Genomic DNA, 27,802 nt, shown 5'->3' on the forward strand with positions numbered 1-27,802 from the left:
TTTTAAACGTGCTATAAATAAACTTGACTTGACAAAGCAATTAAGATTAATTGTAAAACTGATATTTCCGAAGATGATGTATTTATTTATTTTGTCCAAAAATCAGGGAGCCAGGGTGAAAGTGGTAAAAAAAATGTTAAATATTTAAACAAATCTGCCTTGATCTACTCTACTCTTAGATCTCTACTGTGTGAGTCACTCAGCTGAATATGACGTAGCCTACTACAAGTAACCGACCAATGGGGATCCTCGGGGATTATTGTGGGTTTATTATAAAGACAGAAGGATGCTGAAACTGCGACATGTGCGCTCCCTCTTTTCCTCTACATACTTTGATCTCAGGTAACATTCTCAAGCGACAACATCCACAGAAACTTCGAGACGAGTCCCTGCGAAAGACGGAGAGAAAACGCACCGCAAAGAAAACCAAAGTCAGATTCTTATAAACTCGAGTTATGGAGTGCTCCAAACATTGTCATCAGTATGGCCAAAGCGAGAAGAAAGACGCCGGTGACAGCGACGCCGTGATAGTCGGACACTTTGACGGGAAGACGGTGAGGAAGCCGACGCTGCCAGCTGCTGCCGGGGAGTGCAGCAGCTCCCAGACGCCGAACACCTCCTCTGTCGTGGAGAGCTGGAGTAGAGAGCGCACCAGGAGCGTGGAGGACAACGAGATGAGTCTGCCGAGTCTTGCGGCAGCCTACACCACCATCCTCAGAGGACTCGGGGAGGACCCGCAGAGACAGGGACTCCTCAAAACTCCATGGAGGGCTGCCACTGCTATGCAGTTTTTCACAAAGGGATACCAGGAGAAGATTATGGGTAAGGCAACATATTTTGTTAAAAACCAAATTGAAATTGAAATGCATTTCGGTGATTTGTCTGTCTGATGATCAACAGGTGGCATAGTAGCTACTGTATACCCGGCTGATGGCTGTCAATTCAGGAACATTTATTGTACAATATAGGCAGCCTTATCGTTTGCTTTGATTATCCATGTCCAGGAATAATGTTCTTCCCCATTCTATAATTGGTTGCTAATTAGCTGTACATGCGCAAATGCAAATGACACTTCTGAAAGAAGCGAGAATAGAGAGAAAAAAACAGCCTATAGGCAAATATGTTCCTTTCATCTGTGAAATACTGTATCTATACTGTCTACTCTCTGTTATTTATTGTGAAACAAATAGGTGAAAATAAATAATAAATACAACTATAATTCATGGCAGCCAAGAAAACATTGAGCTGAAAGAAAAAGATAAAACTTTATGACTAGTACCACTGCAATATCTCAACTTGAGTGGAAATGTGGGGGTAATATATAGGCTACTTTCAAAAAGTTCAGGGGCAGGAGGCTATGGGCTTGCTACTTTTCTACTTCGGCTAAAAGTATAGTTTACTTGGGCGAATTGCAAGTACAATATTTTGAATTGATTATAATTAGTCTAATTAGTCTAAAAGTTTAAAAAAAAAAAATTTGCTAAAGGGGTTTACCCCCTCACCCCCCCCCCCCCCACACCACAGGTTGAACAGCAAAACAGATACAAAGTTACACACTTATATTATAATTAGTCTCATCTCTCATATATATATATATATATATATATATATATATATATATATATATATACACACACACACACACCCCATACAGTCATTGTAATTCAACAGGGGTGAAGATGCCATCGCCATGGGGTTCCCAGGTAGCTCACCTTTACAGCACATGCATACCAATGTTAAGGAAAAGTCTTTGCCACAGCTGGCCTGGCTTTCAATCCAACCCGAGGCCTTTTGCTGCATTCATTCTGACAACATATTCCTTGAAAGGATGAATACTTAATGCATCGTTCATTGATGAACAATATATCAGCAATCCTGAAATGTTACATAAATCTGCTTATCTAATTGGACAGATTAATTTAGCTTTTGTCCTTTTCATATGAAAGAATTAAGTAGAAACATAATTGTTAGAAATGTAGTGTTGTAAAATGTATTGAAATGCTCTTTGAGATGTAGTGGAGTGCTTGTTGCATGAACTGTTGCTTTGAATTGTAGTGGAGTATACCGGTAGTTGCTTTGAAGTACTGTGTGTATATATATATATATATATATATATATATATATATATATATATATATATTAATTGCTTTTAAATGTAGTGGAGTTACTTTGAGATTTACTATAGGGTTAAAATGTTAAGTGACACAAGCAGGGCCAAATTAGCCATTGGGCCAATGGGGCTGTGGCCCAGGGGCCCTTGGCTCTCAGGAGCCCTTTGGGGAAATTGGACCGCTCTGTACTGGGTTTGAAAGCCTGAAAAAAGCTCCCGGGGACCTTCATTGGCCATTGATTTTGTTAAATTTAGGTCAAAAAGTTGATAAAAACACGGAAAAACTCAAAAAAATTGTGCGCACGAGCGCTATGTACCAACCCATAGGGGCCCAGGCCCTTGTGGGGGTTAATCCATCCCTGGACAAAAGTAAACAAACCTAGGTAAAGAACAAATAATTTAAAAATGTATGCAAGTACCGTAACAAACTAAGTAGCCTACTGGTATTTCATTACTTTCCACTGCAAGCCACAGCCAGTGAGGTACTGCTGCATCCATATGGACTGACTTCTCCACGCCACTTCCTTCGAGTTTTTCTTCTCGAAATTCACTTCACTCCCTCTGTTGGACCTCTCCTGTCCCTGTTGAACTATCCTCCTCTTGTAATGCATCTGGAGGTAGTTTAGAGGCGTTGGGCTTGGGGGGTGGTTGGGGAGGAAATCTGTGGTTGTGTATCGTTAAGCTGTAACATATTCAAAGAATGTTGAGTTTCTCTACAATCCTAGATACATTTCACAGGAACAGTAGTTTACATAGAGTTCTACAAAGTGTAATCTCAATGAGCTTATGTCCATTTCCTCAAATGAGCCATGTCATATAGTATACTATCCACATAATCAAGTGCCATTGCACCTCTGAGGTGTGTGTGTGTGTGTGTGTGTGTGTGTGTGTGTGTGTGTGTGTGTGTGTGTGTGTGTGTGTGTGTGTGTGTGTGTGTGTGTGAGACGTGTATGTGTGTTGTTGGGCAGTTATAATGCCATACATATGTGTTGTTCTGTAAAGTCACTAAGCAGTGCTCTTCCCCTCTTTTGATTGGTTGTTTCTAGAACCGCCCCGTTGACCCCTAAAGCAGAGAAAGCAATGAAAAACTAAACAAAAAAAACCATTTGGATTCAGAAGTTTGACAAACACAGAGCATTTTGTGGTACTGTGTTAGTGCTGTAAAGAAAATAAATGGTGTATTAGTGGCAGTGTCTCAACCTTTTCATGCAGTGACCCCCAAAACAATCATATTTGACCTGGGGACCCCCCACCCTGATAAGCACTTGGAATGTACTGTATAGGAGTTGAGGCATTACATTTAGTTGACTCCGTTCCACAGATAAATATTGTGAAAATAGACGATCTACAAGCTCACAACATCTTGCAAAGCAATGTTTGACCAGTTCTTATAGTATAGTTTGCTGATTTACTTTTGATGCATTCATTTTCTTTCTTTCTTTCTTTCTTTCTTTCTTTCTTTCTTTCTTTCTTTCTTTCTTTCTTTCTTTCTTTCTTTCTTTCTTTCTTTCTTTCTTTCTTTCTTTCTTTCTTTCTTTCTTCCTTCCTTCCTTCCTTCCTTCCTTCCTTCCTTCCTTCCTTCCTTCCTTCCTTCCTTTCTTTCTTTCTTTCTTTCTTTCTTTCCTTTCTTCCTTCCTTCCTTCAACATGCGTAAGCTAAGAAAGTAACAGTGTATATCTATATAATGAAGCTATACATATAAACTATACATCTATACTACTATGCTATACATATGTACTATGACGTGCTATGACTACATACAATGCAATTATAGTACTGTCTACATAACATGCTATAAGTCTGTATCAAAGTATCGAAGTCTACAGAAATGCTATCTAAGGGGGTGGGGTAAGTGCTATGGGCCATGATGGAGTCTGAAAAGGTGGGTTTTCAGACTACGGCGGAAGATTGGGAGTGATGCTGCAGTTCTGACTTCAATGGGAAGTGCATTCCACAGTTTTGGAGCCAGAAGGGAGAAGAGTTTGGGACGTGTGGAGCGCTGTCCCGGCGTTTTTAGTGAGGGTACTTCCAGCTTCCCTGCGTTGGCTGATCTGAGTGTGCGGGAGGGTTTGTAGGGTTCGATCATACTTGCAAGATATGGGGAAGCCATACCTTTGGTTGCTTTGAATGCCAGCATCAGAGTTTTGTATTCTGTGCGGGCAGCGACCGGGAGCCAGTGGAGGGAGCGGAGCAGGGGGGAGACATGTGAGAATTTTGGCTGGTTGAAGACCAAGCGAGCTGCGGCATTTTGGATCAGCTGGAGAGGCTTAAGTGCACATGCTGGTAGCCTAGGCCAGTAAGGAGGGAGTTACAATAGTCGAGTTTTGACAAGACTGTTGTCTGTATTAGGAGCTGGGCTGGTTCCTGGGTGAGGAACGGTCTAATTCGTCGTATGTTATAGAGTGTGAACCTACAGGATCGAGTGACAGCTGTGATGTGAGTTTTGAACGTGAGTTTTGTCCCTCCCTCCCTCCCTCCCTCCCTCCCTTCCTTTCTTTCTTTCTTTCGATGGTCCCGACCTACAGGTTGAGAACCTCTGTATCAGTGCCGTGCGTGCGTGTGGTGGTGGGTGGATATGATCAGATGTGTCCCTTCTGACCATAGCAACATACTTCTACGGTCTACACAAACCTCACTGGTTTAAGCTCCTTTTTTTTTTTTAAACAATATATTTATTGCATTTCTTTTTTTTAGACAAACGGACAGTACAACAAAACAATACATAATACAGACAATACAATTATTTAAAATGAAAAACAAACAAACAAAACATACAATACATACATATATAAATACAGTATTAATAAAATAAAATAAGGGCACTTAGAATGGTAACAACAGAGTCCTTATAGCCACAAGATCAAACAGCTGCAGAGAATACAATTACACATTTTCAGTTTCCACCATTAAATAAGATAAATCATTAACCGTAATATATTCGATAAACCGTCCCCATATCTTATCAAACATCTCCTGTTTATTCTTCAAAGTGTAAGTGATTCTTTCCAGAGGAAGACACAATGATAACTCCCTAAACCACTGAGCAATACTGGGTTTGCCTATCTTTTTCCACGATAAGGCTATAGCCCTTTTGGCTTGTAGTAAACATAAATCTAGAAATCTTTGTTCGCTACTCTGAATCTTATGGCCAGGTGGGTAAAGACCTAATAGAAACAGTTTTGGGTCAAGCTCAATATCTATCGACAATATCTTCCGAATCTCCCTCCTCACTTCTTCCCAGAATTTTTTCACTCTTGGACATGGTTTAAGCTCCTTTGACTCAGAATCTGCTCACACTCAATTTGGGAATCCATTGGCAAAACAAAGGAAATCCTTTTGAATTTGAGTCAACAGGCTGTGTACAAAGAGGCTCTACGCACACCAAAGTCCTTGTGTCTCGAAAGACTAGCTCACACTTAAGACCAAGTTCTGTGCTTCTTTTCTACATACGGTAGAAATGCAGAGCAGCATTTCTGAGCACTTTACTTTTGAGAAATAAATTGCTACTTACAAATCACTAGACTGGTGCCCGGCTGTAGAGTACAGTACGTCAGTAACAATGGAAGTTGGAGATCCATGCCCCACCTGACTATGCAATCAATACCCATTGTACCCGTGTCAGGGTACCTGTTCCACCCAGCTGTCTGTGTCCCTTTTATACCCATATTTGTAGATTTCTGTATCTTTCTCTCTCAATGTGTCAGGCATGCCCAAATATGGAGTGTTGTGATGTCAGAACAGACCAGCTCCATATATGGACCCTGGGCAGGAGCCCTGTCCAGAGCCCGGACAGAGGCCTTTTGTGGCGGTTCTGGACAACTGTGGGTCCGACCGACTCGACAACGGGCACTGCACTCCCTGTGGGGGTGTGGAACACGTGTGTCAGATTTGAAGTCAGTGAGGCGAACGGTTCTCGAGTTACGTGCATTACAGCCGTACACACAGACAGAGACATGGTGCATTTATAGATAGACGTTTAGACCTGAGGCTGACTCTAAAACTAACCTGAGGTTTCTGAAAACCTTCAAATTCTTATTAAAAAAATGAAAAAATAATGTTGTTGCTACGTATAGCAGCAGGTAACTCCTGGATTCAAAGGTATAACAACGTATAGGTTGCACCAGGTCAAAATGGGTTTTGCACAACTTATATGTAATCACAGGAACCCTATAGTGTCCCTATTCTGGGGTGAACATTCTGCAAAAAAAAAAGACAGAAGTGTTTGTACTAGGCCTAGCCTAGTACAAACACCTGGGGGACATCGGCCAATAAAGTCTATAATTTAAGTGGTTAAGACGCAACCAATGAAACACAACACATAGCATGCTGCCCTACTTCAAACAGTAAATAATACATGTTTTATTCTCTAGTTGATTCACTCAGCTCTTGATATTTAATAGTGGAAACACATATGTCAATTTTTACTTATTTGAAACCCCATCATAAATAAATACAATCGGGATTGGGACTGTGTGTGTGTGTGTGTGTGTGTGTGTGTGTATGTGTGCCTCTGAGTGAATGACTCACTCACTCTCAGAAAAATCATGCCCAGGGTTGTGCCTTTGTACAGGATTTGAATATGTACTGTATGAGGACACGGTCATGATGAGTGACACACACACACACACACACACACACACACACACACACACACACACACACACACACACACACACACACACACACACACACACACACGCATAAAAGCGTACACCCACACATATGCACATACAGATATAGATAGATACATACCGGTAGATACACAGTGTGGCAAGTCTGAGTCAACATCAAGAGCTGTTCGTCGTCTTCAAGCCAGGGTAGGTGTGAGAGCCTCGGATCTCTCTAGGAATTGATCCCGTAGCTGGACCTGACTGACGCGCCATTCTGGTGCCGTACTGTTTATTCGCTCTGTGTCAGCCCCAATAACGTCACAGAGGCAGCTCTTCATGCTTTTAATGTATTTATTTCACCATGCAAAGAGTTGAGTACAGCATCAGATCTGCGTGATATTAGAAATAAACCATAATTAGACAGATTACAGACAATGAATACTTCAGACAAACATTTCGCGCCACACCATTTCAAAGTGCTGACGTACCTGCGGTCAAAGCCGTTTTCCCTTCCGGGTCAATCCTTCCCTCACCATGCACGTGAACTTGACGCTTATGTAACAACAGCGCCACCCCAAGGTTACATAGAGGTGTTTTACATTGGTGGTCATTTGGCCCTTACAGTAGGTCTTTACACTGCAAGGACGATTACAGTGATCAGGTGACCTGATAACGGGGGGCGGGGGGATATTTGGGGCCTCAGGCTCACACTGGCAATCTAGTACCAACCAATTAACAACTGCTCTCTTCTTCTTTCCCTTGACAGAATGAAGGCAGGTGCTTTGGCATGTTTGCATATCTATTCTACGGCCGAGCATAGACATGGTAACGCCCTGCCTGCCTCTGATTGGCCTACCGACACTCCCCGTCTTGCCAGTCCTCCGAGATGCAAGGCTACTCCGTGGTGGGAAATAATACAAGTACAAGAGAATGGCAACACGCAACAGTAAATTAATTGTATTGTATTTGTAACTTAATTTTTTGTAGAAGAGGCAACTGGCAAACTAATATTGTTTGTGCCGTTTGCTTTGATTGAATAATTGATTGAACACGTATGTACTTTGATTTGATTTGGCTGTGTTCTAAATGAAAGTGTTAGTGTTGATTATCGTGTATTAATCTAATTATAGTAAAATAATACTGTTACACTAAAAAAGATAAAGATCAAGGGAAAAGAGACCTTTTTACAGTACAAAAATGTTTCAAGTTTACACATGTATACAAATAAACAGGCCAACGGAATAAATAGTTAAAATTAGTTTGCCTCTTCTACAAAAATAAAAGTTACTGTCGCGCGTGCCAAGCTGTCATTCTCTTACTTATATTTATTTATTTCCCACGACGGAGTAACCGCACAGCAGACTATCCAGCATGTATGTTCCACCTCGGAGGAAACTCTGGCAAGGCCGGCAGTGTCGGTAGGCCAATCAGAGGCAGGCGTGGGGGTTACCATGTCTATGCTCGGACGTAGAAAATACAGTATATACGCCTTTGGCATAGGTCTGTTTCCCACAGGAAGTAGGTGAGTATAAATACTTCTCTTAACAGGAAGTCGGTGAGTCTCTTGTGTTATCAAACAATGTCTCTTAAATCAAAATAATATCTTCTTTTTTCTCCGCAGGCTTAAGGTGAGTAGTCAACATTGTTCATTCTCTTCTCTAATTCAACTTAAAAGTCCTCTTAATGCATCATCAGACGAGGCTCATCAAGTAGGCGTTAACTTTAGCTTCTCGACCCTTAGGGAGTTTCTTCAAGTTCAAAGGACGTGAGTATAAGCTACACTGTTTGCTTACGACCTTAGCGTTTGTAGACGGTTCACACAGAGATACTCCCAGTATCCACTCCCAGTCTCTATCCACAGAGCCAGGTAAGATACGAGGTTTCTCTTCCAGGTTTCCCACACGCTCCATATGCTTTAAGCGCCACTCCTAGCTCCTATAAAGCCTTTAGGATGTAAAGACAGCATGCATACATATCTCAAAATGACGAGGAGAATGAGCGGGTATCTTAGGGAGAGAAGTTTGAAGCACTTGCCACCCAGATGCAATGTCACGGTCACGACTGCGTTTGGCACGTAGACATTGGATATCACACGTCCGAGCGCGTGTCTAAGCGGTCGGTGTCGCCTCCTCTGCTCTGTCTGGCTGGTTACCATAGCAACGCACTTATTAACACGCCCATTAACATCCTATATAAGGCAATAAGGCTATATAAGGTTTTAAGTAGCATGTGACGTGACAAACTAGGGTTTTTTCATAATTCTGAATCCATTCCAAGCATTAATATTGCACAAAAAACACTCAGTGGGATAAAAACGGCCATAGCCATCATCACAAATGTGATGAGGTAGCACAAAATTGTGATGAGGTCAGCACATTTTGGGCTATGGCTGTTTTTAGTCCAATGAGTGTATTTTGTGCAAAACTTATGCTTGGAATGGATTCAGAATCATGAAAACCCCCTAGTTTGACATGTCACATGCTACATAAAGCATAATTAATATTTGAAAATATTGCCTTATAGGATGTTAATGGTATGGTCACATTATTATATCCCCCTATAAAATAAATTGCTCAATCCCGACAGCCGGTCAGAAAGTGGATTCATGAATGTATATAGTAATAATATTTTGGGCTAATAAAAAAACGATATACCAAATGTCCCACTTTGAACAAAAGAAACCTAGGCTGTTGGCTGCCGGAATATATCAAGTTTTTTGTGCTTAAGCGAGTCTCACACATAGAGCTCGTAAATGGGTGCATGTGTGTGATTGTTGTCCATTTATTCCTGTGGGTGGTACACAGGTGCAGTGTGTGATGTGTTGGGGTTGAGCATAGAGGGTGTCTGCGTAGGTGTTGACTGTTGATGGCTCTTCTAGGCCGAGCAGCTGTCACATTCTGCTTGCTGACACAAACCGAGGCCCACGCTCTCCATTCATCAACGCTGACTGAGTGGAGCGCACATACAGGCAGCAGGGGTCACTCACATCTGGTAATAGCTGGTCTATTGTCTGACACCAGCGGGGCAGAGCCAGCCAGCCAGGTGTACTATTCATACCTAATACTGTACTTTAGTGTATAGGATACAAATATACTACTAGGGGGAATAGATCATTAATTTTCCGATCAAATCAAGAACGCAGCGCGTTGCGATTTTTGTGAAATGTTGCATGCACATTCCCACTAGGCAGTGGAAGAAATGCCACTTGATTTTTTTTAAATGGTGGCGCTATAATAGGTCGATTCATGTTTTACCTATAACTGGACCGATATACGTGAAACTTTGCACATACACTCTCTAGATGGTGACATTTCCTGTCACCATACTGTACACTATAATGGCAGAAAAAAAAATATCTTAAAAAAATATATTTTGTCCAAACATCACGCAAATCTGTGCACAGTATCTCTATAGTCATGTGATCAACATGGATCTGTCCTATTTTTCATATACCATTCTGTTTGGCTAAGATTGCCATCTATCGTTTTGAACAAAATCATGAACGCAGCATGCGATTGCTGTGACACTTTAGTGTGCACTGTACACGCACATTCCCACTAGACGAGGGGGAAATGCCACCATTTTCCACAACAACCTACATGACCTGGTGGAGACCTGTGCTCCGAGGAGTAGTTGTGTATTGTTGTGCTCGTAGCCTGAGCTAACGTGTTAGGTTTCTGGTCTAGAGGGGCGGGTCGCTCAGATTTGCGCACGCCCTGATTGGATCTCATCGATCTGTCCGTCACCCCCGGCCCCTCCTCTCCCCCCTAGTGCAGCGCTACGTCACATCATTTGGAGCGACGCCCACCCGGAAGGGTTGACTCCCACTTTTAGACCAGAGCGGCCAATGCGTTCCTCCAGGCTTTCAATTTTTTCACCAACAAAAATGAAAGCCTGGTACCGAGGCTATTGTGCTCGTAGTATTTTAGTATATGTTTTGAGTGTACAGCACTTTGGTTCAACGCTGTTGTTTTAAATCTGCTTTATAAATGAAGTGGATTAGATTGCATTGAATAAACCTTTATTTATCCAGGGTATGTTGTATTGTAAGTTACTTCAACATCTTGCGCAACACTGACAATATTTAGACGTTCAGTACTATGCGCTGTGAGCTTGTCGATCTACTATTTTCGCCGAAAGCCTTCCCCACAATAATAGAAAAAGAATCCAGTCAATCATATGGGGTTTAACACATCGATTGCGCAAAACGCTCTAAAGCGCTTTATTAATATCGAACGCCGTCTGCGCATAACGCTCTAAAGCGTTTTATTGGTTTTTTTTATGATTAATGTGCTTCATATTTATACGCGCCCGGACAACATAGAAAGTAACACCGATGTCTCTAGGAAGGTCCGTTATGTGATCCGGGAGTTAAAAGCCCCCCCTCCTGAAAAGAGGTCTGGTCTATGCTGCATGCCGTATCCATTACGACGTACTGGAGGCGGCCTCGCCGGCATGCACGGCATAGACCAACGCAGATGTCAAGGGGATCTAAAATGGAGGTACCCATGCTAGTGTGTGTGTGAATTAGGGCTGTCCCCGACTAAGGATTTGTATAGTCGACTGATAGATGAATAAATTAGCTGTTAGTCGACTAATAGTCGACTAAGCAAAAAAAATTTCATAAGAAAAAAACTAATACTGTAATAATAATAAAAATCACACCCCTGTGAAGTGAGCAGTGCAATGTTGCACAACATTGCACTGCTCACTTCACAGGGGTGTGATTTTCATTATTATTACAGTAGAAGTATTTTTCTTATGAAAGCAGAGAGTCTTCTGTTTCATACGGTATATAGTATGTACATGTCGCTATAGGCCTTATTTTGTGAATAATGGTTCTTCAGGTCCATGCATTTTCTGAAATCCTCTCTGGTGGGCGCAAGCTGCATTCAACAGCCAATTACTGACAAACTATACATGGGACCATGTGTATTTGTTTTCCTCCTAAAAGTAGACATTCAGGGCTTTCATTCAGTGTGTAGTATGTATATGATATTATTTGTGTTCATTTTTATATCTGTCTGTCAATGTCTGTCAACTTCAACCTTCCATATCTCTGCTGTTTTTTCAAAAGAGCAGCGTGCAGCGAAAAGCAGGTTTTAGAAAAAGGTCAATATCTCCAGAATGGAAGATGGTAGAATCATTTTTTTTTTTTTTAATTGAAGTGGACTAGTTTGGCGTTCTTTTGATTTATGCGATGTGCGATGTGCTATAAGAGGCCCCTCGCTGTGGGCCCCTAAAAAGTTAAAAAGTCCAATGTTAATCGTGTAGCACAAGCAATCCTGAGTAGAATTTCAAGCGTTAGCAATCAATGTGTTAAGTGGTTAATTTGTGTGAGTGATTAAAATGTACTTAAAAAGAAGGGGAAAAAAATCGGATAGAGACAGATTACTACAGATTCATCTCAAATTCATTAGAGGTCAGAGTGCTGTATTGCCTGCGGTCAATGCCCAGTTGGTGGAGTGAATTAGTTAATACAGACTGGGTAAATAAACAGTGACATTTGTCTACCAAGCAGGGAGCTGTTAGCACACACGTACTCTCCTTTGTCATACAGTGCTCACAAAGAAACACATCTGAGGTAACAAGTCAAAGAACAATAAGTTGGCTAACTTATTGTGGAGTCTTTACACACACACACACACACACACACACACACACACACACACACACACACACACACACACACACACACACACACACACACACGCAGAACAATCTCCCACCCCTTCCTTGCTCAAACAGATAGGCAGTCAGGAAATTAAAACGTGCGGTCTTGCGAGAGAGGCCGGTACACAGCCACAAACAGATAAAGCAGCCTTTATTGAAGCCACAATATGAGCCCTCGGCAACAAGAAATGCAATAAACCCACATCAGAAAGAGCATACGGGATCCCATCTATAATAAACACCAGTGTTTTCCAGGGAGAAGCACCGTAACGGATGGAGACACTTTTTCTAGTTTGACTACTCGCCACATCAATTTTGATGTTGTTTCAGAATGATTGTGTGTTTTTGTTTTTATATTGTATATTCTTCTTAGCTTTGTATAAATGGTATTGAGCTGTGTGAGTGGGGGGCCAGTGCCGGGTTTATAGTAGTGAAGGCCCCTGGGCTAGAATATCATTTTTGAGCCCTTACTTCGTTCGTTCCGAATCCTTTTTGGGGGAGCCAGCCCAGCAAACAACCCTGAAATGGATCAGGATCTGCATACTCTCCATAGAGTTTGGAGATATGGGGGGAAATGTATACAGATCACGATCCAATCACGATCCAAACCCTCTCCGGACCAGACTTTCCACAGCCACCACAGCAGAGCAGAAGCTCTCAATGTTTTAACCATAGGATAAAACTATATATATATATACAATAACTAAATACAAATCTCACTACATTATACATTTATCATTAAAAAAAAGTGTTTCTGGGCCCCCGGCGACTGCAGACCACCCTAGCCCAATGGTAAATCCAGCCTTGTGTGACGGCGGGTGCTATAGAAAAGTGTAAAGACACTAAACAATATGATACAGTATATATAAGCGCATGGCTCCCATGTGACTCAGGAGGAGGCTCAGGAGGTGGAGTGGCAGCTTGGGAATTGGAAGGTTCCCGTTTGGATACGTGGCTCACCCGTGTTAGCATCCAAGTGCACTTACCTCTAACTGTTCCTGATGAGGCCTGGTGCCTTGCATGGCTTCCAGTGGTTCTGAAGTAACCAAGTACATGTACTCAAGTACTGTACATATAAGTCTGAGCTATTTTTAGGGCCTATACACAGGTTTAATGTTTGTCTTTAGTTCAATGTTTGTTTTGTAAACGCCTTTGACAATGAAGGGAAAATGTACGTCATAATGTGCCTCATTACGTCATTTTGCCTCTTTATTGTTAATGGCGTTTAATGTTTGTGTTTGCACCGTTTGTTTTACATCAGCTAATCAACATGAGTTAGACTTTAATATATTAGCGCCCCTCATTTCACACGGGTGTGGTTTTTTAAACTGTACTTGAGTCTTATATTCAATATACTCCACTACATCTCAGAGACAAATGTTGTACTTTTACTTTGCTCTGTATGCATTTTGACCATTTGATAATAGCAGATCTACAAGACGCATTGTGAGCTTGTGAGATTTTAACAGTGAGGACTTTAGTGTGTACTGCCCCTTTAACTTGGCCTTGCCCCTTTGATCCAGACATACTAACGGTCCGACAGGCATTAGTCCGACAACACCGTCGCTCCCGACATGCGTGGTTACAACTAACCCGTGGCAGGTTAAAACTAACCAGTGGCCAGGTTAAAACTCACCTGTGGCTCCCGACATGCGTGGCAGGTTAAAACTAGCCCGGTTTTGGGTAGGGTGTCGGACTAATGCCTGTCGATTGTTAGTACGTGGGACCAAACGCATGCACCCCTTTGAACCCACATGGACCCCTCAGCCAGCCTGGTATAGAGCGTCGCAGTCCCACCCCCTTTCAGAACGACGAGTGGCCCAGGAAATGAATCCCAGTGCATTTTGCCCATAGGCTTTTCTTAAAGTATTTATTTAAAGACGGTTACGCCGCGGACAAAGCCAACTCGGATCGTGACAAATCATGACAATGAACACTATGTTTTGGGCCGATCAAATAATTTATAAGAAGAAAAACAAAACAAATAGTGTTGTCTCCTGCCTTTATTTTCTTCTTTCTAATGATTTGATCGGCCCAAAATATTGTGTTCATTGTCATGATTTGTCACGATCCGAGTTGGCTTTGTCCGCGGCGTAACCGTCTTTAAATAAATACTTTTAAAAAAGCCTATGGGCAAAATGCATTGGGATTCATTTCCTGGGCCACTCGTCGTTCTGAAAGGGGGTGGGACTGCGACGCTCTATAGAGTCCCACTAGTGTCTAACAATACAACGTGTTAACACAATACAACTATATAGAGAGCGGACCGCCTCTGACTAAAAACGTGGTTTCCCCCTCCACAGATGTAATGAATGACGCCATCTTTGATGAGGACCATGATGAGATGGTGATCGTAAAAGACATTGACATGTTCTCCATGTGTGAGCATCACCTGGTCCCTATCTTCGGCAGGGTACGCACACACACACACACACACACACACACACACACACACACTTGCGCACACACGCACACACGTGCGTGCACACACACACACACACACACTTGCGCGCACACACACACACACTTGCGTGCACGCACACACACTTGCGCGCACACACGCACACACACACACACACACACACACACACACACTTGCACCCACACACACACATTTGCGCACGCACACACACACACACACACACACACACACACACACACACACACACACACACACACACACACACACACACACACACACACACACACACACACACACACACACACACAAACACGCATGCAGGCACACACACACGCTTACACAGTACACACACAGCCAAACTGACCACTTTCCCGTATTACCCTGTTAAATGATTGATTCTGATTGATTGGGCATTAATTCATTGACTTAAGTATTTCAGTATTTCATGTTAAATTATTGATTTTGTTCTTAAGTAGCTATATAAAATCTTAAGTAGCTAAATAAAAGATAATGCATAGTCAGGAGGTCATTGTTGCAACATCACCCAGAAAGGGTTTACGTTCCAATAATGACCAATAATGACCATTGTCTTTTTGCTACTTTGATTTCCCAATTTCACCACATAACATGCTCTTAGATTTTTCTCTCACCATAGAGTTAGTCCCGGACTAGCCTGAGCTAACGTGTTAGGTTTCTGGTCTAGAGGGGCGGGTCGCGGCTGAGATTTGCGCACGCCCTGATTGGATCTCATCGATCTGTCCGTCACCCCCGGCCCCTCCTCTCCCCCCTAGTGCAGCGCTACGTCACATCATTTGGAGCGACGCCCACCCGGAAGGGTTGACTCCCAATTTTAGACCAGAGCGGCCAATGCGTTCCTCCAGGCTTTCAATTTTTGCACCAACAAAAATGAAAGCCTGGTACCGAGGCTAGTCCCGGACTAACTATGCACCAACATTTGGTGCCCAAAATGCGGAAGTAGTAACCTCCATGAACGTGCCTGAATCGATTCATGTACGTTAAATCTGCGCGCTCTTTTGGTCGTGCATGTACTTTGTCCACCTGCAGTTCCAGCTTTGGCCAGTAGGGTGGGGCGGCTTCACCCTTTCCCAGCCGCTCTGGGGGCCTGGCCCCCTCACCAACCTCCCATCTCCACTCTTTGTTCTGCTAATGAACTGCAACCTGTTGCTTGATAGTTGCTACCGCATAACCCACTGCCATGACATCAGTTTGTGCTCCTGGGAAACAATTTAAGCCTCTGTTCAGAAAAGAAAGAAGCCCTTCCTTCCTGTGGGTTAGATAAGACTGAGGCAGAAACCATGATCAGAGAGGAACACGGGTGTGACTGGACCAGCGGAGAGTAGAGGGAACATGAGATCCAATGAGATTAGCTGAGATCTAGTTATCCAAAGATCTCTGTCCATAGTCGTTTCCTTCCTGGCTCCACCTGGATACGCCTTTGCCATAATTGGCCTTCTGTAAAGCAGTGAGGGCCGTCGGGATCGGGAGTCAAGCCCGCGGCACACTGCCAGGCTCGGGCTGCCGGCCAAGGTGCCTGGACCGCTGAGCCATGGCCCAGGCCCCTTTACATCTTTTAAATAGCAGCTACATTGTGTTATATCAACTCATTTTGTTGTGGACTCTGGGGAGAACCACTGTTCCTTCCTTGTGTATTGATTATAGCCTGCAGGTGTGAGCAAGCAAACAGGCTGTCTGTTGATCCTTCTCACCACGTAAATGGGCTGACAGCAGTGAATCCTGCACGCACGCACGCACACACACACACACACTTTTACATTTACTGCATGGTTCCTACCTGCATCATCAGTGTGTCTGTCTCCATTAAACCCACAATGACTCACCCATCTCCCTCCGGCAGGCACTGCTGACAGAGACCGACATCCTCCTTATCAGCACTGATAAAGTCCATAGACTTGGCTGCCACATGACATCACGGAGGGGCGTGCTGATTTGGGGGGGGGGGGGGGCATGAATAAGACAAACATTAAAAGTCCATAGACTTGGCTGCCACATGACGTCATGTCATGACGTTGGAGGGGCTAGCGCCCCACACAAAAACAATAGTAAGTCAGTCAATGGATTTCAGAACCAGACAGAATTTGGATTTGCATACTTGGTCCCTGATTGGCCGAGCGACACCACCGTCATACGCAGCCGATTACAAACCCATGACACAGATGCAGCAGCTAAGCTGGCAGGCATCTATGACATCAGTTGTCTGACATAATGATGTATGACGCCAAATTTGGCCAGGTTTTAAAATCAGAGTCCCTTTATAATTTAAGTTAGCAGGTATTTGTGGGTGTGGTCATTGTTAGCTTAGACATGCTGCTGTGTTAGCAGATAATGACTTGTGAGGTATTGTCTTGTTTATTTGACTGGTCGACAATAAATACAATTAAGTGAAGGACAAATCAACTATGAGTAAGAGGAAAGCACCGGAGGAAACCCTAAACAAAGGAATAACAGACTTTCTAGTCGAACTGGCCAATTATGAGAGGAATGTCAACAGAGCCATCCACAAATACAATGCCTACAGGAAAGCTGCCTCTACCATTGCCAAATATTCCAAAAAGATCAAAAGTGGTACAGAGGCGAAGACATTGGATGGCGTGGGAGCAAAAATTGCAGAAAAGATTGATGAGTTCCTGCAAACCGGCAAGCTAAGGAGATTGGAGGAGATTCGTAATGATGGCACAACCTCCTCCATTAATCTCCTCACCAGAGTTACTGGAATTGGTCCTGCTGCAGCCAGGAAGTTCTTTGAGGAGGGGGTGACAACACTAGAAGATTTGAAAAACATTGAACACAAGCTAAACCATCATCAACGGATAGGACTCGGGTACTTTGAGGAATTTGAGAAGCGGATTCCACGAGCTGAAATGCAGACAATGGAAGTTTTCATTCTAAAGCAGTTGAAGAAGGTAGACCCAGCATACATAGGAACTATTTGTGGAAGCTACAGGAGAGGCGTTGCATCCAGTGGTGATGTTGATCTCTTACTGACCCACCCAGACTTCACCTCTCAGACTGAGAAGCAGCCAAAGCTCCTCCATGCTGTTGTGGAACACTTTGAGTCCGTTGGATTTGTGACAGACATTATATCGAAAGGAGACACCAAGTTCATGGGTGTCTGCCAGCTGCAGAGCAGTAACAAATATGACGAGTACCTTCACAGACGTATTGACATCAGGTTAATTCCCAAGGACCAGTACTACTGTGGTGTTTTGTATTTCACAGGGAGTGATATCTTTAATAAGAACATGAGAACTCATGCTCTGGAGAAAGGCTTCACCCTTAACGAGTACACCGTACGTAAACTTGGGATCACCGGAGTGCCAGGCGAGCCTCTGAAGGTGGACAGTGAGAGGGAAATCTTTGAATACATCCAGTATAGATACAGAGAGCCAAAGGGCCGCAGCGAGTGAACCAAAAAAGATGACTGCAAGAATACACAAACTCTGTCTGTGGGGGGAGGCTTGTAGAGCAGGCATCAGCTTCTAAGACTAGCCAACTCAACCCATGGGCTTCACGGATTGTCCGAGCTTCGTGCCACAGTCAGCCACCAATATAAGTGGTGGCATGCACTATGACTTCAATCTCTTACAGGGCATTGTTGTGTTTTCTGTATACATGGATCCATTATGTCATCAATTGTTTTAATGCACGATGAAATATTCTTTGGGGGGCCCTAGCTCCTATGCACAGCTTTGTGTGATGATTTGATTGGCTGAGCACGGAATGTAATGATGTATGATGATAAGAGTGTGAATTTATATATTTATTTTAAAATGTTCTAACTTTAGACATTTAAAATGAAAGAAAGAAAGAATCCATCCATCCATCCCATCTATCCAGCCGGATGGATGGGTGGATGATTGGTTGGATGGATTCATTAATAGATTGATGGATGGATGGAGGGTTGGCTGGATATATGGATGGTGGAAGAATGATGCAGATACTATATTACACTGTTTTTCGTAGGTTTGTCTTTTAGATTTGTTTCAATTGACGGGAAATGGGGATAGAGTCAGGGAGTGACACGCAGCAAAGCTTCGTCGGGCTCAGGAATTGAACCTGGACTCGCTGTCAGGCTGTATCAGAGCCTACTGTATACAGTATGTGGTATTTTATACGCCTTAACTGTTTTTTTTGAAGAACATTTTTAGTAGGGCAGACAATAGGACAACCTGCTAGTGCCCACTAGCATTTCCCCTCTTCATCTGAGCAACAGAGAATGTGGTGAAATGTATACTATTTCTACTACTTCAACAATTATTAATATTCCTAATACTAATGTATAGTAGTATACATTTCCCTGTTATCTGTGTTATCTTGCAGTGTGTACTAATAAAGATAGACATTATGTTTAACATGACAGGGGGTTGCGTACAGCAGGTAGGGAGAGAGATGAGAGAAGGGAAAATAGACAATAGAGATCTTTGCATGCCTGTTGCTGCTGCCCTTCTTCCAGGCTTGTCAACAAATTGCGTCTGACATTTGAGTGTGTGTGTGTGTGTGTGTGTGTGTGTGTGTGTGTGTGTGTGTGTGTGTGTGTGTGTGTGTACACGCGCGCGCGCCTGATGCTCAGGCAATCGACAATAGCAATTCACCAGCTTATTCACCTCCTCTCATCTTTCCGGCCTCTCTTCCCTCCTCCCCTTTTCTCATCTGTTGTTTATCTACTCTCCTCACATCCTCTGAGCACAGCCTGTCTGTCACATTTTGCTTCCTTATTACAGTTTGTCCCTCCATCTCTGCATGTCAGAGTAGAAGGGAGTGTATCCTGTTGGCTCAACCAGCTAGTGTGCGAACCATTTAGTCTCAGACATTTTGCTTAATTGCTTTTCAATTCAATTCAATTACTATAGATTGTGTCCAAAACTCACAAATCGGTAAGAAAAACAAGGAAAATAAAAATCACAAATCATGAACCATGTCCATCCAAACACACTTTGAGCGGCCTAAACAACACAGAGCCAAAAGCAATTTTACACAAACAGTGACAAATGTCACAGCAAAAAATGATTTACTTTCCCTAAATTTGGCACAAAATTGTCTACGTCATGTGACAATGACCGTTAAACCGTTGAATACCGTTAAATATGATACTCCATACCATTTCCCTGTAATTGCCTCAAAAGATTTGTGAGTGGAGCTTATTTCTGAGCAAAAAACTGTTATGAACGCGATATCCAATCATCCCCAATTTGGAATCACATGTTGAGAGGCCTTTATAATGTGTGTGTGTGTGTGTGTGTGTGTGCATGTGTATAATGTGTGTGTAACCACTGTGTACCTCCAAGAGCATTTTCACTGGCCCTGGGTAGTGGGTAGGCAACCCGGCTATGTCTAGGAACACACTGTTCTTGTTAATATTGTCAACATATTACTTGGCATTGCCAGACTGATGATGTGGATTCACTCACACGTTCTTCAAACGTGTGAGTGAATCCACATCATCAGCCTGGCAATACCAGTCCATCTTAAAACATACATGTCCTCAGTAGCTTTGCTGGATAGTGGGTCTGCAATTGGATAGCCTGTTGCCTTTTTTTTGTCAGTTTACAAGAAGCATCATTGTAGTCCGACTCCTTACTGTTGGTTGCTTGTAGGAAGTAACTTCGGGTGCGGATATACTGTAGCGCACTGAGTGCACTGTGCAATACTTGAACTAATGCTTGAGTGCACTCCCGGTGTACATATCCCAACACACCCATGATGATCTTATTCTACATGGCACTTGAAACTGAGCATCAACTACTAGATGAAAAACTGTACTGTAGTGGTTGGACAGTAACATTTACTTGAGGACTGTACTTAAGTACATTTTTGGTACATTTTGACTTTCAATCTACCACATTTTAGTACATTTTGATATTCAATTTCCGTACTTTTAGTAACCACCGGTCAAGCTACAATGCATATCAGCGTGTTTCACTATTTCTGTAAATACTGTAAATGTAGAGTACAATAGAATGACATAATTCATATTTTGTGTTTGCTAGTAATGGCAGCATTGCTAGCAAACACAAAATATGAATTATGTCCTACATAGTACCCAGAAAAGCTAATGTGGTGTGTGTCCATTCTGCGCAGGTTCATATTGGTTACCTCCCTAACAAGAGGGTCCTTGGACTCAGCAAACTGGCCAGGTAAGTAAAATGTCAAATGTATGCATGCACACATTGCTTCAGTGACGCATCTGTTCCCAGTCCCCAGTTGGCTCAGCCTGTTGTCGACTTGGACTAATGACCTACTTGTACTGTACATGTGTCTTCCTTCACCTAGCTGATGTTCATAACCGTGGTGTTAAATACAACAGAGACAAAGAGATAAATAATTAATTGGATTTGCCGCATGTGCATACATCACATTTGCCCTGCTGTAGTTCTTCACCTGAAGTGGAAGACAAACTACACATTAGTTTGAATTTGTTTTAGTTTGTACCTGCGTCACTCAGAAGTTGCGTGACGTACAGAATTGCGACGTGGGCCCTGAGGGTGAAGCACGAGGAGAAGCTGCGCTGAGCAGAGATGAGGATAATTAGATGGATGTGTGGTGTGTCACTGAGGGAGAGAAAGATGAGGGCAGAAGTGAGACAGGATGGCAGTGGAGGCAAGAACGGATGTGATGAGGAGAGGCAGACTGAGATGGCACGGACAAGAAAGAAGCAAATGGCTGGGTGGAAGAAAGCCATAATAGTCCGGCAGCCGACAGGCTTCTGATTGATTGATTGATTTATTAACAGTTTGCAGAATTACAGTACATTTCAAGTACAACTCAATACAAAAAACTGTTAACTGTGAGTGGACGACACCATAAAGCATTACACTTGTTTACAATAGGGTCCACCATTTTTAATTCATCAAAACATTAAGAGACGTACGAATATAAACAACTATATATAGTCAAAACAGGAAATCATCATAGAGGAGGTAAAAATGGAAAAGAAACATATACAGTGAGGGGGAAAAGGGGTGGGTGGGGGATTCAGATTTTACGGGGGACAGTTTCGAATTGCAGCCGTCCGTAGGTTCCCTTTGAGAGCAGTTTTGAAGGAGTCAAGGGATTTGCATGTCTTAATGACTGTTGGTAGGGCGTTCCACATTTTGGTGGCATAGGAGCGGAATGAATTTAGACCCTTGTTTGTGCCGAATCTGGGTTGCACATGGTTTGTTGAACTCCCTCTGGTGTTGTGGGTGTGGACTTCGTTGACATTAAGGAAGTATCTAGACATGGGTATCTTGGTGGTGTAGCGAATCTTGTGGACCAGACCCATTGCAAGATGCTGTACTCTGTCGTCAACCCTAAGCCATTCCAGCCTGTCAAAGTGGGCAGGGGTGAGGTGGGTTCGGGGAGTGAGGCCAAGTAGTAGCCTGACCAGTTTGTTTTGGGAAGTCTGAAGCCGTGTTTTAAGGGCCTTAGAGCCGCTGTGGTAACAGGAGGTGCATGCATAGTCGAAGAAACCTTGTACGAGAGCTCCTGTTAGGGTGTTCAAGGTGTTTTTGTTGACCAGTGAGGAGATCCTGTATAGGAATCTTGTTTGGTTGACTTTTTTTTATTGCGTTGGTGGCCGGAAAGATTAGCCTCCAGGATGGAACCTAGGTAGGTAATTTCATCTTTTCGTGTGATAATATTGTCACCCACTCACCAAGAAGCCATCTGCCTTGCTGAGATTACTATTTGATCCAAATAGAATGGATTCAGTTTTTCCCAGGTGTAAAGATAGTTTGTCTTTTGTTTAAAGTGGGACATTTGGTATATAGTCTTTTTTTATTGGCCTAAAATATTGTCTATATACATACATTAATGAATCCCCATCCTGACCGGCTGTTAGTATTGGGCTTTTCTTTTTTCATTAACATCCTATGTTTTGCACAAAAACCATTTGGGCTAAAAACGGCCAGAGTCACGACCAAGTCATGACATGTGATGAGATCAGCACAAATGTAATGAGGTCAGCACATTTTGGGCCAGTGGCTATGGCTGTTGGCTACGGCTATGACTCCCAAGGAGTGTATTCTGTGCAAAAATAATGCTTGGAATGGATTCAGAATCACGAAAAACCCCTAGTTTGACATGTTACATGCCACTTAAAGCAAAATGAAAGTTTGAAATGTTTTGCCTGCCATGTAAACGAAACGGCACTTTCAGATTTTTCATATTACATCCTGATTGGCTAGATTGGCTTCCAAAGTTTGCAGAAATGCTCTGTATGAACACAATTCCTCAGATTTATCCACTTACTACAATAACCATGATCCAACACTCTCCACTTACTACAATACCATCATCCAACATCCTACTCGCTCCACTTAACCCTTGGACTACCAATCCCAATTTTTTAACACATTGGCATATTTTTAATTCATCATTTTAACATTAATAGAAAGATCTGATGGTTTGAACAGATCGTTTATTTGGTGGTGGTGTTGGTAATGTATTCTCTCGCATTGCCACCAGATGGCGGGAACGCACCATTATGCTGATTCTGACAAAAATAGACGAATCTGGTTAAGTCACTTTCGGTTCAACGATCGATAACATCCGATTTTTTTTTGTTTTTGCGGCTTACGCCTTTTATTGATTTTTTTGAAGGGACAGACAGTAGGCTGACAGGAAACGGGAGAGAGATGGGGGGATGACATGCAGTAAAGGCCGTGTCGGGTCCGGGAGTCGAACCCGCGGCACACTGCGACTGGATCACCAGTCCGGTGCCCAGACCGTTACGCTACGGCCTGGGCCCATCCGGTAGTACTTTAACCCTGTGTCACTCGTTTGGCTGTCCCCAATGCTAAGCTAATGCAAACTTTTTCATAACTAAGTCAAATTAAGGTCAAATCAACCCCAAAACATCGCAAAATATCACATTTTTTACAGCGACGCACATAGAGACGGTGTGCAAGCACGATAGCGCACGATCGCGCGGATTTCGGCCGTTTTTTTGTAAATTACATCCAACATTACCGAAATTAGCGAAAACATGCTAATTTTTGCTTCGTTGAATCCCCGATAACTGACATTGATTGACATTCCGTTAACGGTAGGTTTGTATTTTTAGCAATAATCCGTTTTTTCCGTTAATTGTAGCCCAGGGGTTAACTGAACACATATGTCTCCTCACTCAATCTAATGTCTCTCGATCGGAATTAGGCGTAACTTTAAGATAGTGTGTGTATTTTAAATTTATTTTTATTTTGTGCATTTATATAGCGCCTTTATCCAAGGCGCTTTACAGAGATTGTGCATTACATTCACCCATTCACACACACATTCACACACCGATGCCGGAAGAAACCATGCAAGGCACCAACCTGCACATCGGGAGCAATTAGGGGTTCAGAGTCTTGCTCAAGGACACTTCACTAACTCTAGGGGAGCCCGGGTTCGAACTGGGAACCTTGCGGTTTCCATCCGGTCACTCTACCCCTGAGCCACTGCCGTCCCAGTAGTCTGTCTCTGTCTGTCTTGGTACTGTATGTTTAAGCCGCTTAAAATCTGCATTGGTGAGTCTATAGGTGTGTGTGTGTGTGTGCGCGTGCGCGCGCATTCGTGCGTGCGCGTGTTTGTGTGTCCAGTACTACAGTTACTGAGATAATTAGGTCTAGGTATTGGGGTCAGTGGGATTCACACACACCTCTAATCAATAGTTAGTGCTAAACCCCCAAAGCTCTCCATCTATCAAATTAAAGCTGTTCTAGCTAGGTACATGTACTTTATGTGTGTAGACACTAGACAGACCAGCTCAGTGGCCTTGTGGTTAGAGTGCCCGCCCTGAGACTGGGAGGTCGGGGTTCGATCCCCGGCCGGGTCATACCAAAGACTCTAAAAATGGGACCCAGTGCCTCCCGGCTTGACACTCAGCATCAAGGGTTGGATTGGGGGTAAGTCCCTGCGACATACTAGCGTCATGTCCAGGGGGTGTACTTGTACATCAAGCTGCCTCACTCTACAGAAACAGGAGATAGGCTCCTGCCCTATGGGCCTCATGGCTCGGCAAGGCTTACTTACTTACTAGACAGACATCAAGCAAAGTCTGTATGTAACCTGTACAAGTACAGGTTAGGGATAAGATTATAAATAAAGTTAAATGGTGGATGGGGGGCAATTTCTGCTTGTTCATCAACCTTACACTCAGCAGGAGCACATTGACAAGCATGTATGTATGTCTACAATCATCATTCAAATATTGGTTTGGTCTCAAGTTCTCAACTCTCTATATGGGGCTTGGCTGGATGCTTGTCACATTGACGATGCCAGTCGGCTGGATGCTTTTTTTTGTGCCTTTTTCTGCCTTTATTGGTAGGTTGAAAGTAAACTGACAGGAAATGGGGAGAGAGATGGGGGGGAAGACATGCGGCAAAGGCTGTCGCGATCGGGAGTCGAGCCTTTGTTGTCGAGTCGAGTCTTTGTTGACGCTTCATTTCCGCTGCTTGTGCTTGATCAGTCTCAAGTTTCTGAACACCGGGATGAGGGGTCCTCTGCCAGGACCTCCCAGTTGTCCACAGGGATCCTGGTCTTTTTGAGTAGCTGTTTAAATTGGTCTTTCAGCCATCTCTTGGGTCCCCCTAGCTGGCCTAGCAGCCTAGAGCCATAGAGTTCACAAAACATGGTCTGTTTGGGGAGGGATGAGTCTTCCCTGCGACATAAATGACCAAGGAATTGCAGCTGGTGGTTCTTGGTGATGATCGCTTCCACGCTTGGGAGGCCGGCACGGGTTAGATTAGAACAACGTTGTTAGTGATGCGTTCTTCCCAGCCGATTCCCAGGATTGTTCCTGATGTTCTTACGGTAAAGGGTTGCAGTATTATATGCAGTAGCTACATGTGTTCATATTGCTATTGTCTACCTAAGAGCAGATGCTTTGCCTGTGTTTGGGGTTCACTTTCAACAGAATACACCATTTCAAATCCTTCATTATGGTGGGAATTTGACACGAAAATTTACAAATATCTAGTATATATATATAAATGATTTTCATTTCACAAATCAAACCATCCTGTTTAAATATTTTTTGTTTTGTTTATCAGGCTAGACTACTCTTCAGAAGTGTGTGGGTTGAGTCACAAATGCAGAATAGGCTACTTTTGTTGAACCACAGACTAGACAGGGAGGCTTTGTCATTTTGTTTAAATCCCATTTAGCATCCTACTGTACACTACGACTAAACCCCCCCCATTAAATAAAATCTAACAATGAATTAATGAATATCCTTTGTCTCTGGATCTCCTTTAGGATCGTTGAAATCTACAGCCGGCGGCTACAAGGTACCCATTGAATTGTTTTGCTTCGGAATTTGTGTGCATAAAGTAATTCACTGCTTTTTTCTGTTACAAAAGAATGAACTTTACCCATGTTACATTAAGTTTATACTTTGGTCTGATCCTTGTTTGTTCACAGTTCAAGAGCGCTTGACCAAGCAAATCGCTGTGGCCATCACAGAAGCTTTGCAACCATCCGGGGTCGGGGTTGTAATTGAGGCAACGTAGGTCATCACATGTTACTTTACTACATGTATAGCATTATTAGCAACAACTAGCAACTTCAAAGGTATAACAACGTATAGGTTGCACCAGGTCAGGTCTAAATGGGTCATGGAGATGATTGTGACAAGCTAATTACAGTAAGCTAATGTTTCACAAGGGATTTAAAATACTTTCTCCTCTCCTCTCCTCTGTAGTCACATGTGCATGGTGATGCGTGGTGTTCAGAAGATGAACAGTAAGACGGTGACCAGCACCATGCTGGGGGTGTTCCGTGAGGACCCCAAAACACGTGACGAGTTCCTCACCCTCATCAGGAGTTGAGGGGGGCGCTGTGGGCTCTATATCAACAAAAACCTTCTTTCCTTTACACTCTTTGTTACTTTGTCTATCTTCTGTCTATTCTGTCTTTCTCCTCCGGTTGCCTGTATTGGGGCTGCCTCATCTGTGCTGTCATGTATGTTTGTTGGTATGTGTGTGTGTGTGTGTGTGTGTGTCTATATTTTGCTTGTGTGTACAAGTACAGTACATGCACGTAGTTGTTTTTCTCTATCGATCTTCTGTACTATCACACAATGTGTGTTTTTGTACTTAAACAACTCGCCTAGTCATTTTGAGATAATCCAGTCGTGTGACTGTGAACCTATTATGGTTTTTTTCAAAAGGTGAATCTGAATCTTTCCAGGTAGTTTGGTGGAGGCTAGAGACAGTGATGTTTTTAATCTTTCCAGATAGTTTGGTGGAGGCTAGAGACAGTGATGTTTTTAATCTTTCCAGGTAGTTTGGTGGAGGCTAGAGACAGTGATGTTTTTAATCTTTCCAGGTAGTTTGGTGGAGGCTAGAGACAGTGATGTTTTTTGTTGATTCACTGGTTTGTTTGCTGTAGCAGACGGTGCAGACTTTGTCCCAGTGATCCTGTGATATCTGCTGGTGTGTGTGTGGTTTTGAAATCAAATACACACACAAAACATGCAGAGCCATTAAGTTCCATGACATTAAATAATAAGTGGTATCTGAGAAATCATCCGTCCCTTCTGAAATGCAAGTGAGAGCGTACAAATGTAACCAACTTGACCTGTGGTTTGGTTACATTTGCACTCTCTAAGAGTTCAATTAACATTGAGGAAATTTCAGTCTACAGTAGATTAATTGTGCTAATTTGCTAAATGCATGATTCTTGTGAAAGCAGTATGGACTTTTAAATTGTATAACTGCGCACAATTCCATATTTGGTTGTAACATATGTAGTAATATATCCTGTGAAGTTACAGTATGGTTTAATAGCTACTTTAGTTTTTAAACAATTTATCCTAATGTCTAAGAGTGGATAGGACACTAGGACAGTGTAGTGTACAGTTAGCGGTTAGTGAGTCTTGGCCAAAATGAGAGGTTGTGGGTTTGATTCCTGCAACAGCCAATTTATACTTTGGTATCCGATTTGTCAAATTGTCTTTGTGCGAAGACCCCGAAATGAGCGGTTCTC

At 42.9% G+C, this 27,802-nt stretch overlaps 2 protein-coding genes across 2 annotated transcripts; both read left to right on the forward strand.

Moving 5' to 3' along the window:
• Nucleotides 1-294: 294 nt before the first annotated feature.
• Nucleotides 295-27,414, forward strand: gch1 (GTP cyclohydrolase 1). The gene is made up of 6 exons (XM_083758989.1): nucleotides 295-822; nucleotides 14,697-14,806; nucleotides 20,933-20,988; nucleotides 26,072-26,103; nucleotides 26,237-26,321; nucleotides 26,517-27,414. Exons 1-6 carry the CDS (start codon nucleotides 456-458, stop codon nucleotides 26,641-26,643), a joined length of 777 nt encoding a protein of 258 aa, XP_083615115.1. The 5' UTR covers nucleotides 295-455; the 3' UTR covers nucleotides 26,644-27,414.
• On the forward strand, nucleotides 17,254-18,261 carry LOC310854374 (DNA polymerase beta-like; the record flags this gene model as incomplete). Its single annotated transcript, XM_083758978.1, has 1 exon — nucleotides 17,254-18,261. The coding sequence occupies one exon, from the start codon at nucleotides 17,254-17,256 to the stop codon at nucleotides 18,259-18,261; it is 1,008 nt and encodes a 335-aa protein (XP_083615104.1).
• Nucleotides 27,415-27,802: the final 388 nt, after the last annotated feature.

Source organism: Protomyctophum parallelum (assembly GCF_964188405.1).
Source record: "Protomyctophum parallelum genome assembly, chromosome: 2".
In the NCBI taxonomy this organism is placed as follows: Eukaryota; Metazoa; Chordata; class Actinopteri; order Myctophiformes; family Myctophidae; genus Protomyctophum; species Protomyctophum parallelum.

Bases quoted from the DNA above. Each gene is read 5' to 3' on its own strand.
- gch1 (XM_083758989.1), top strand. From the start codon at position 456: ATGGAGTGCTCCAAACATTGTCATCAGTATGGCCAAAGCGAGAAGAAA. The intron at 823-14,696 runs GTAAGGCAACAT...CCCCCTCCACAG, and splicing joins ATACCAGGAGAAGATTATGG to ATGTAATGAATGACGCCATC. The intron at 26,322-26,516 runs GTAGGTCATCAC...TCTCCTCTGTAG, and splicing joins GGGGTTGTAATTGAGGCAAC to TCACATGTGCATGGTGATGC.